Here is a 12,367-nt window from a genome sequence, read left to right as displayed (position 1 = left end):
CCTACTGCTGCTATAAGCAGTTCGTCCATTCTCCTTAGAGGAGTCTGAGACAGCCAGGGGGCCTCACTTAGGATATCTGCCTTATCCACTAGGTTCTCCCGTTTGCCTCTATTGTAAAGAGTTTAGGACAGAGACGCTTCTCTGCTCTAAACTCTTTCATTACCCAAGCATCAATAAACCAAAAGTACTTACTACTTTGGCCCCGCTGGAATTACATAACCTTGCCTAGGCCATATACCATGGCAGATGAGGCCCCCTGGCACTTACCACACCCCCTCCTCAATCAATGGATTGCTGGAGGTGAAGAATGAAGATCCGAGGAACAGAGCACGTAAATAGGTGAGTGGTAGCGTAACTAAACATTAACGAGCTTGGTGGTATTCACAACACAACTCAACACTGATTCGCTTCATTACAGCCTGTACCAAATCCTGAGAAAGCGCCTTTCAGCCAAAACGCTGTCCCGAAACATGGCCGACAGCTACGGTTGCTTAGCAATTACGACGATTTACGTCACGCTGCAAGTCCTCTATTGGACCAGGGTAAAAAATTTACTGCTATACTTAGAGGTTGTAGCATTTGTATGTCTTAGTATCTTAATAAATAATCCTCCATGATCACTAATCACTAATAGTACAGAGAAAACTGGTCATTATTCAAAATTTTCTGACCTAGCTTATTACGGAGGTGGCTGAATTTTGCGGCCTTAAAATGGTAAGAAGCATGCTGTTCTAACCGGCTATAGAGGTAGATTTAGTGTGAACAGCATATGAGACAGTGAGTGCTGGCAGCAAGGTGGCAGCCAATCTGTTAGAGCACCAAAGGCACTGCTTCTTACATAGGCAGTTGGCTGTCAGCCCAGCGTGTAAAAATTTTCACTTTTGATCCTTATAAGTGAAAGTGATGAAGTCATTATCGATAGGATATTATATTGTATTTTTCTGAGTATCCCTTTCAGTTCTACTATATAGTAGCCAAGCATAAGATGAACATAACACAGCATTCCAGTGGTTTAGTGGTGACCACAACATTGCCTGAGTTAAACTGTGGTGAGATTTGAGACTATCAGAAGCCCTGGAATGCCTTCAACACATGAAATACCAAATATCTAATGCCTGGCTTTCATCCACAGTGGACCTGTCTTGGTGGCCACTTGTACAGATGAGGAACAGCTGCCACACAGTCTTGCGAGCGAAATAGTTGCCATACCCCTTAATTATCAATTTTTAAAATTTTGAGCAAAATTGTGCATGCAAGTGAGTACGATATGCTTCGGCAGTGCCGTGTATATGGTAGCCATATCAGATACTGCCTAGCAGTGACACATAAGTATTTAAGTCGTAATGCGTTACTTTATCATCCTTCTAAATACAACCCCTGAATGTGTAATTTTGTGTAGAGAGCAATCTTCCACAAGAAGTGACCTGCACAAGAAGTGACTTGCAGGTTTCAGTGTATATTGTTAACCATTAATATTGTTCACCATTGTTAACCATAATTATGTACAGTGAAACCTCACTTAGTAGCCACCTCTTTAATAAGACCACCTCATTATATTGGCCACCTATAGAAGGTTCCAAATATAGATCAATAGTACTTTATGACCTCATTCATAAGGCCACCTTGTTATTCAGGCCAATTTTTTTGGTTTCACAGCTGGCCCTATTAATGAGGAGGTTTCACTGTACTTATGTGCATTTTTTATTTTTTGTAACTTTTCTTCTTCAGGTTTACTGATGGGCACTATGAAGCATTGTTGACTGATCCGTACATAATGTGGTGACTTGAAATGCTAAAACGGTACATTGCATGTCTTGTATGCACGTGTTGTAATGTGTCCACGCATCTTAGAAATAATTATAACTGTATTCTCTATAAATACTCAATTCCATTGTGCCACTGGGTCATAAGTGGGTTGAGTATGGATCATCCAGGACAATTTGGGTCACATTTTGTCCTGGCCAAGTGGATCTCACCCACTGACAGAATATACAAGATCAGATCACTTGCATAAATTACGGTAGAATGTGTTTATTGCCACCTTTACTCAACAAGCAGGTAGCAGTGTATAAATTCTCAATTTGGAATTGGCTTTTCAAGAGAGGTTGTCTTTCTATAATGGTGACCATTAAGACAGGTTGTACTGACAGAGCGTACATACTAGAGATGCAACATTTAGTGTTATTTGATAGTGATACAATGGAAACTATGTACTGTTGTATTTAAATACTATCCTATTATATTGCAACTCTAGCACATATTTATAACAAGAATGTTTGTTAACTGTTTAGACATACTGGAGCCACACCCACTCATCTGGATTTTAAATCATACCAACTTGTTGTGACTGCACTTACTCGTTACTCCCATTGTGTTTGGATGAATATACACGCTGTCGTGTGAGACTTGCTACCATGGTGGGCCACTGGAGAAGAATTTCATAGCAGTTATATCACAGTCATTGTTTTAAAATTCTTACATAATTGTTGTGATAACTATTTGGTATTCATGTGTCCTCTGTATGTTGTAATTACATGAGTAATGTTGTGTGGGGGTGCTATAAAATGTATGGTGTCAGGTGGTTTTGCACATTTCCTTTTAGGCTAGCTACATGTGCTAATTACTCACAGCTTGTGTCAACAACTGGTAACCACAGTTGTGCTCTGTGTCATTCTTTAAGCCGCATGCATCCTTAGAGAGCAAATTATGTGAGGGCAGCTAATTTCAAATCGAACGATGGTATGCACACTTCTTTGTGGCTACATGCACTGATTAACTACATAGAGTGCCTGCCAGTTCATCAATAACCACTGACCACAGTTGTGCTCTGCATCATTCTTTAAATTCCGAGTTAAATTCTTACAGGTTACAGAGAGAAAATTACGTGGGGGCGAATAAATTCAAATTTCAAACTAGCCATTCTCGAAAACATATGTTTCAATCTCAACAAACTTTTTAGAACAGTTTAAAGACACATTGCCCTACATGCCAAGCAAGTATTGCGGAAAACAACAATATGAGGCTTGTATTTGGCCTCTAGGTCGAATGAGGATGACTGAAACTTCGTTTGGTGCTGAAATTACGACTGTTGGGTAATGATGTATGGTGAAATCAATGATGTGAATCTTGAGGCGATCGAGATAGTACTGAAGCGATAGAAGGGCAATCAATGTTTGGAATGCACAAACGAACGCAAGGCATGCACCTGCAGTTGCATCTAACCACACACGAAAAAAAAACAACAACAAAAAAAAATAAAACATCCCCTTTCACGTCGGCAATCTTGCTCATGAAACAATCGGCATGGATTGGCTTCACTGCTTGTGTGGTATTATTATTATTATTATCAATTTACCAAAAAGGAAGGCATACACAAAAGGCAAAGCCTGTACAAGGTGTCCGCCTACAAAAAACAAACATACATATACCTACAGTACACTACAAACTAAACAGTACACAACAAAACACAAAACAGTGATTAAGAAGTTACTTGACACATAAGTAATTATAAAGGTGATGCCGGAAAGACTTTCGATTACTGTCTTCAAGGATATGTAATGGCACAGTGTTCAAGAAGAAAGTTGTGTTGACAAAAATAGAATATCTCCTAGAATTAATGGTGGACTGTGGAGGGACTAGTGAAAGATGGTGACTTCTGGTAGATGCTATGGAATTAAATGTACAGTGACTATTAAATGTAATAGATGTTTGCTGGTGATATATGTCATTGAGGAAACTGACCGAAAGGAAACTTCGTCTTGACTGGAGAGAAGGAAGATGAAGTTGGGAGCAACAATCATTCGAAGAAATGGTCCAAGAGCTGGTAGATGGACTCCAGCGACTCCCACAGATCCATCGAGCTGCCCGCTTTTGTAGGGACTCTAGTAGTTGGATATCTCCCAAATTATGGGGATTCCATATGACTGCAGCATACTCTAGCGTTGGCCGGATGATAGCTTTGTATGCGGCACACTTAGCTGCACGACTGCAACCAAACATTGATCTACGTAAATAGTTCAAAGACTTGGTGCCCTTACTGACAACATACTTACAATGCTTAGACCAGTTTAACTTGGAATCTACCTGCACACCAAGATACTTCCCAGGATTACTCCATGAAATAGGTTGATGGTTAATGGAGTATGTAAATGGAATTGGTTTGCATTTGTTAGTAATCATCAAAGCTTCACATTTGGTGGGATGTAGTTACTAGTGACACGATGAGTTTAACTCTAGAGTTTCAGAGTGATAGCATAAATTATGGGTGAGTTATAGACAAGCAAAATTTGACAACGTTCGTTCCTGTAAAATCCTCACGTGTAGTGGTCACGTCATTTATTGTTTGTGGCGCGCGTTTCTGCTTTACTGGCCATGCAACTCACTACTGTGAGTTTTGATAGTTCAAGCTAGTATAAGTATACACTTCCAGTGCCAATTTAGATCCCAATAATAATTATGAGGTTAGGATATCAGATTTGACCAGAAAAAATTGACATGTAAATTAATAGTTGCTAATTAATGCAGCAAACACTACAAGTTTCAGTAAATATTATCTACCACTGGTGTCAATACTTCAGCTCACCAAGAAATGGTGGCAATGATACTATTGAAAACCATTGAATCTGATCTGTTATCAGTTTGTTTAAAAAGCTGAGTTTTTTGACTCCTGTCTTTTTTTTCAGCAATTTTTATTGTATTTTTTTATGTTTACACTAGTTAAAAATAACCAGCATTAACAATGTTACAGTAACTGCTGACATATCTTGGCTGCCATCTTTGATTTTTCACCAAGTTTGAAGGCTGCGCCCTTTTTATTCAGCTTGGCTGTTTTTACACGGATGCAGTATACAGGTATGTCCATCAAAATATCCTCACAAACTTAATTTCCTTTATAAGCAATTTGAAATTCAGTTTGATCAACTAATTCATTAAACACAGCATCAAACTGTTTTATGCTTATAGTATTCCTAGTATTAACTAAAATGCATTGCCAAGCAGACTTCTTATTCCTGACCGCATCGTTTCTATTCCCACCCATGACCACCTCGAATCCCAGAATTTTTTATTGTAAGCACCACTGCACCAGTACATAATAGTAGAGTAGGGAGGGAAATAATGCTGTATAGTAATCTTGCTGTTAGCTCAGAGCTGTAGCATTTCAATGTTGAGACAATTATTGTGCTTTGATTTTACAAGAAAACATCTCTAAGGTAGTAACAAGAGTTCATAATATAAATTATATTATGAACTCTTGGTAGCAATATAAAGTCAAGTCACTACTAGATTAATTCGCCCATATACAGGTAATTACTTACCTTTAGAACTCAGTTTTGTTGGGTGTTTGCATAGGGTTCAATGTCAAGCCTGTATGCATGCCAAATAATCCTCAGCAGTTCATCAAATTTACAGTAAAAGACCACAAAACAGATGTGCAGCATTCACCACAAAACATGTTACAGCTGCAGCACACACTATCATCACATGAAAAACATGTGTATGTTCTCATCATGCTGAGTCATCAGCAAAAATGTAAGCATTATAGTGGCTCTGTAGGTTTCAGGTAACCTTTGTAGTAACAGATGGCCTGCTGTTGCTGTGGTTTCGAAGCATTTTTCTCTAAAATGAATAACCATGCAGACGATCAAGCATGAAATTCCAAACTTGTTCTCATTTTACATCTGAGAGGTTGGAATAACAGGAGTGCTGCTCTACAGCAATCTTTGTAGTTTACTACACTTTGAAGACTGACCAACTAACACATTAAAGGTGACTATAGATATTACATCATAACTTAATTCATGATTGGTGTTTGTACAGGCTATAAGTTTACTTAAGTCTCCCACTACAATATTATGAACTGTGAACCTTATATAGCTATAATTAATTTATAGCTAATTGTATGCTGCAAAGTAATAAATAGTCACATGCAGTCATCATAGCTACACAGTAAAAACAAACTACACTATTAAAAATGGAGTGTCACTAGTTACATACTACAATACCCATATATTTGTGTAGCTAGTGACGTTCACTGCTGATTCTGTAGTGACCCTCACTACCATGTAGTGATGTTCACTACTACTGGAGATGAAGTAACGATCCAGCACTACAAAAGGTAGTGAAGGTCACTACAAAAGTGACAGAACATGATTAGCTAGTAGCTAGTATTATTTTTACAGTGAATAACTATAGCTAACTAGGAAACTAGCTACAGTGAAATCTATCTATTCCGGTCATCACAGGGACAAAACTTTCTGACCTCATTAAGGAGGTGGCTGCATTAAGCAGGCCACTTTGTACACAGTTGGCACTTATTATTTATTTATTTATTATTACTTTATGGCAAGTATGCCAAGGGTCTGCAAGCAACTGGTGCTTGCAGCCTAAAAAACACAAGTTATACATACATTATGATTACTTTAACTAATTATAACTTAGCAATAGTGTTTGAAAGTTTGATGGTGGCGAGAGATCGTGACATTTGCTGCACGGGCATAGATAATGGTAGGCACAGTGATTGTCATCATCAAAATGAGTTACAAAATGATTCCACATAAATTTCTTTATTTTAGCCTTGATGGTTGCAATTGATAAATTGGTATTGATTACAGGAAAAGCATTCCACAAACGAGGAACACTTATGGGGATTTTTATAATGGCCAAGTGACCTCTTTATGCAGTGACCTGATTAAACAGGTTTCACTGTATTATTGATTTAGCTATATTATCATTGTTCTCGAAAGAAAGAAAAATATATATATATATATTATAATGTATTATTAATACCTCATCATGTACACACAATGGCATCTTGTCGATACGCTGCTCTTGAGGTCCCACAACATCTTTTCTGTAGCGAAATTGTTGACGATCCCCGACGATCCTTTCGCTCCTTGCTGTATCACTGATAAAAACCAGCAACGGCAAGCAAAAGCAGAGATACTGCCACATGGTTTAGACGGGAGGTCCGACACCAACTGGAATCCGACACAAATCACTTGAATCCCACAATGGAATCTGGAAATTGGGCAAGAATTTGGAATCTCGAATCTCGACAAAATTAATGTTCTATAAGTCCGATTATCTCCGTATATTTCTAGTAAATTATACTGTAATATTATCTCGTGTGCTGTGTTGCAATCAGCTTAGTCTTGTGAGCGCGGTGCACCACATGTCTAGACACGCTTGTACAGGCCTCGCCAATGATCCGATTAGCCTGGAAGCCAGCAGAATGCACAAAATGTGTTAATCTATGTGTTGCTATGTAATTTTCCAAATTTGAAATCTGGAATCTTTGGTTGGAATCCGGAATCTTCGCAAAAAAAATGGTGGGATTCGGAATCTAACACGCGACTTTTGGGTGGTGTCGGACCCCTCGGGTTTAGACAATAGAAAATGGCCAGTGCAGTTCAAGCTGGTTTAGCTACTGATTCCACTATTCCAGTACGTCACAAAGAGGCCGTTTTCAATATACGTAGCTACTAGGTAATGTTTCCGTGAGAGTAGATAACGAGGCAGAATCCTGATAATTAATGAGGTGGCATGTACAGCAAGCGTCCGGTCGAAATCGCATGCATGCGTTACTGTGGTGAAATGCTAGTGGGGCATGGGCCTGGTGACTGCAACATCACGCAACCAGCTTTTTTTATCCCGGGCTAGATGTAGTCTCGCGTGGCCAGACCGCTTTTTTCCGTATATTGGGTGGGGAAAAAAGGGTCTGGTGCAACTCCAATAGCTGTTTACTTCTGAGCCGTCCCCACACTCCGGGGACGCTAATTGAATAACATTGGTCACAAAGGAGGTGCCATGACGTCAGTAAAACTATGAAGTATTCCTACACTCCTGCTCCGGTTGTGAGTCTTGTTACACGATGAGGATTAACTTTCAAGACGCTATAAAAGAGACATCGGAGCAAATTAAGATTCGTTTAAAGGATAAAAAGATCTCTAGTTAACTTACTGACGTCATGGCACCTCCTTTGTGACCAATGTTATTCAATTAGCGTCCCCGGAATGTGGGGACGGCTCAGAAGTAAACAGCTATTGGAGTTGCACCAGACCCTTTTTTCCCCACCCAATATACGGAAAAAAAGCGGTCTGGCCACGCGAGACTAGGCTAGATGTAATGCCCATTCCTACCACCCCCAGCACAAGCTGGACAAGAACTGAAAAGCGGGACATCTAAAAGTCCTTAGGGCCATTTGTTAGGCCCATTTCCGGGGAAGTACCTGGCGATCTAAATGAGATGGAGCAATGCCCGTATGATTTTACGGTACTGGGCTTTGCAGTGTGAGGACTCTGATTTTCCTTTCCCCAACCCCCCGTTGTAATTAATTGTGTTTGTAGTTTAGTTGTAGAGCAATTTGTATTGTAACTGTATTAGAAAAGAAATGAGATGGAGCGGCTTCCACGGATGCACACCGTCGCTGACCTCAACAGGGAGAAAGACAGGGTACAGCGAATCCACGCCAAAGTACTACTGTACGATAAAGCACTACGTTTGGAAAGGAGCTCAGCAAGCCGGTGATAAAATGTGATGGCTTCCTTACCGGTAAGACCAGCTTGTGCCAATCTTACCGGTAAGTTCAGCTACAAAAAGGCACAAATACTCAAATGCCAGTAAATGATGCATTAGACCAGGAAAAGTTCAAATATGTTATACAAAATTCTAACTAGCTTAACTACCAAACTAAGTATTTTAACTACAAAACTAGCTACCTTAACTACAAAACAACCTTAATTAATAACTTAGTTCAACAAGTCTATGCCATCTTCTGGGCATAAGTCATAATGCCTCAGGATCATTTTGGCATTATATCGCCAGAGAGTACGTAGTTGTGCCCATAGTAAAATGTCAGTAACTTTAAGTATATGGAACATAATTGTTTTACTAAGCTTTAAACTCTCAGTAAACATCAGTGAATGCAGGTTTACTGAAAATCTACTAAAATAACAAGCAATTAACTGTTCCATATACTGGGGATATACCACTCTAGTAAACAAAGAAATTTCAAGCAGTGAGCGTAGTATAACTAACATGACTGTTCTATTAGAATTTCTGACTGCTCTACTAGAGTGTCTTTATTTTTAATGGAATTGTGCATTTTCTACTGTTGAAGCTTTGAAATAACTTCAAATTCCCATCATAATTCATTATTCCTACTTATAGAAATGAACCATCATTATTGACACAAAAAGTACATAAATGAGTCCTCGACCACATGCATGCGACCACCAAACAGGGTTAGTGAATTAATACCTGTGTGGGCATGGCAAGGGAGTGTTAAGAGTAGTAGAGTACAAAAAATGAATAAGTATGCATGCACGTACACTAAACTACAAAGAACGTCAGTCTGGGTATAGGTTGATGGTTAATGGAGTATGTAAATGGAATTGGTTTGCGTTTGTTAGTATAATCATCAAAGCTTCACATTTGGTGGGATGTAGTTACTAGTGACACGATGAGTTTAACTCTGGAGTTTCAGAGCGATAGCATAAATTATGGGTGAGTTATAGACAAGCCAAATTTGACAACGTTCGTTCCTGTAAAATCCTCACATGTAGTGGTCACATCATTTATTGTTTGTGGCGCGCGTTTCTGCTTTACTGGCCATGCAGCTCACTACTGTGAGTTTTGATAGTTCAAGCTAGTATAAGTATACACTTCCAGTGCCAATTTAGATACCAATAATAATTATGAGGTTAGGATATCAGATTTGACCAGAAAAAATTGACATGTAAATTAATAGTTGCTAATTAATGCAGCAAACACTACAAGTCTCAGTAAATATTATCTACCACTGGTGTCAATACTTCAGCTCACCAAGAAATGGTGGCAATGATACTATTGAAAACCATTGAGTCTGATCTGTTATAAGTTTGTTTAAAAAGCTGAGTTTTTTTACTCTTGTCTTTTTTTCAGCAATTTCTATTGTATTTTTTTATGTTTACACTAGTTAAAAATAACCAGCATTAACATTGTTACAGTAACTGCTGACATATCCTATTTAACTCATTGAAGGCATTCTTAGCATCAACAAGGAGAACACCATCAACCTCAGGCAAGTCAAATATACATCTGTAAATATCACTTGGACTCCATTAACTCTTTTTGAAGCTCAAGGTTTTCCTAATTACCAGGTTACAGTGTCTCCTCTTGATAGCAGAAATAAGCGAGAGCTCATTGCTAATAATGTAATGACAAACAGAAGTTTTGCTGTGTTAACAAACTTGGATGATAGAAAGGAGTATTCTGTAACAGTGGGTGTGACAACTGGCCAAGGAAACCCCTTCGTCAACAGCCTTCCAGTGAACGGTATGTATGATGTATTTGGGTCATTCCATACCAAATCAACAAAAAAAAAACCGGACCCCTTTCAATTTTCATGAAATTTGGCACAGACGTGGCCCCTTTCAATTGATTTATTGAATCATTTTGTAACTCATTTTGACGATGACAATCACTGTGCCTACCATTATCTATGCCCGTGCAGCAAATGTCACGATTTCTCGCCACCATCAAACTTTCAAACACTATAGCTAAGTTATAATTAGTTAAAGTAATCATAAATGTATGTATAACTTGTGTTTTTTAGGCTGCAAGCACCAGTTGCTAGCAGACCCTTGGCATACTTGCCATAAAGTAATAATAAATAAATAAATAAAAAGTTCCAACTGTGTACAAAGTGGCCTGCTTAATGCAGCCACCTCCTTAATGAGGTCAGAAAGTTTTGTCCCTGTGATGACCGGAATAGACAGATTTCACTGTAGCTAGTTTCCTAGTTAGCTATAGTTTTTCACTGTAAAAATAATACTATAGCTACTAGCTAATCATGTTCTGTCACTTTTGTAGTGACCTTCACTACCTTTTGTAGTGCTGGATCGTTACTTCATCTCCAGTAGTAGTGAACATCACTACATGGTAGTGAGGGTCACTACAGAATCAGCAGTGAACGTCACTAGCTACACAAATATATGGGTATTGTAGTATGTAACTAGTGACACTCCATTTTTAATAGTGTAGTTTGTTTTTACTGTGTAGCTATGATGACTGCATGTGACTATTTATTACTTTGCAGCATACAATTAGCTATAAATTAATTATAGCTATATAAGGTTCACAGTTCATAATATTGTAGTGGGAGACTTAAGTAAACTTATAGCCTGTACAAACACCAATCATGAATTAAGTTATGATGTAATATCTATAGTCACCTTTAATGTGTTAGTTGGTCAGTCTTCAAAGTGTAGTAAACTACAAAGATTGCTGTAGAGCAGCACTCCTGTTATTCCAACCTCTCAGATGTAAAATGAAGAACAAGTTTGGAATTTCATGCTTGATCGTCTGCATGGTTATTCATTTTAGAGAAAAATGCTTCAAAACCACAGCAACAGCAGGCCATCTGTTACTACAAAGGTTACCTGAAACCTACAGAGCCACTATAATGCTTACATTTTTGCTGATGACTCAGCAAGATGAGAACATACACATGTTTTTCATGTGATGATAGTGTGTGCTGCAGCTGTAACATGTTTTGTGGTGAATGCTGCACATCTGTTTTGTGGTCTTTTACTGTAAATTTGATGAACTGCTGAGGATTATTTGGCATGCATACAGGCTTGACATTGAACCCTATGCAAACACCCAACAAAACTGAGTTCTAAAGGTAAGTAATTACCTGTATATGGGCGAATTAATCTAGTAGTGACTTGACTTTATATTGCTACCAAGAGTTCATAATATAATTTATATTATGAACTCTTGTTACTACCTTAGAGATGTTTTCTTGTAAAATCAAAGCACAATAATTGTCTCAACATTGAAATGCTACAGCTCTGAGCTAACAGCAAGATTACTATACAGCATTATTTCCCTCCCTACTCTACTATTATGTACTGGTGCAGTGGTGCTTACAATAAAAAATTCTGGGATTCGAGGTGGTCATGGGTGGGAATAGAAACGATGCGGTCAGGAATAAGAAGTCTGCTTGGCAATGCATTTAGTTAATACTAGGAATACTATAAGCATAAAACAGTTTGATTCATTTATTGCAGTCGTATGGAATCCCCATAATTTGGGAGATATCCAACTACTAGAGTCCCTACAAAAGCAGGCAGCTCGATGGATCTGTGGGAGTCGCTGGAGTCCATCTACCAGCTCTTGGACCATTTCTTCGAATGATTGTTGCTCCCAACTTCATCTTCCTTCTCTCCAGTCAAGACGAAGTTTCCTTTCAGTCAGTTTCCTCAATGACATATATCACCAGCAAACATCTATTACATTTAATAGTCACTGTTCATTTAATTATAGCATCTACTAGAAGTCACCATCTTTCACTAGTCACAAGCTGACCCTCTCAATTGCATCA

The 12,367-nt window shown here is 38.5% G+C and overlaps 1 protein-coding gene across 1 annotated transcript in view; it reads right to left on the bottom strand.

Annotated features, from left to right (window-relative positions):
* The window catches only part of LOC136265708 (uncharacterized), an 83,173-nt gene extending 76,126 nt beyond the window's left edge, over positions 1 to 7,047 (bottom strand). Inside the window, exon 1 of the mRNA XM_066060613.1 lies at positions 6,787 to 7,047. Coding sequence (XP_065916685.1) covers positions 6,787 to 6,951 — 165 coding nt within the window. The 5' untranslated portion in view covers positions 6,952 to 7,047. The remainder of the gene's footprint in view (positions 1 to 6,786) is intronic.
* Between the last annotated feature and the right edge of the window lie 5,320 nt (positions 7,048 to 12,367).

Source organism: Dysidea avara, chromosome 1 (genome assembly GCF_963678975.1).
Source record: "Dysidea avara chromosome 1, odDysAvar1.4, whole genome shotgun sequence".
Lineage (NCBI taxonomy): Eukaryota > Metazoa > Porifera > Demospongiae > Dictyoceratida > Dysideidae > Dysidea > Dysidea avara.
Note: the sequence above shows the minus strand (reverse complement) of the source record. Positions and strands in the feature narration are given on the sequence as shown.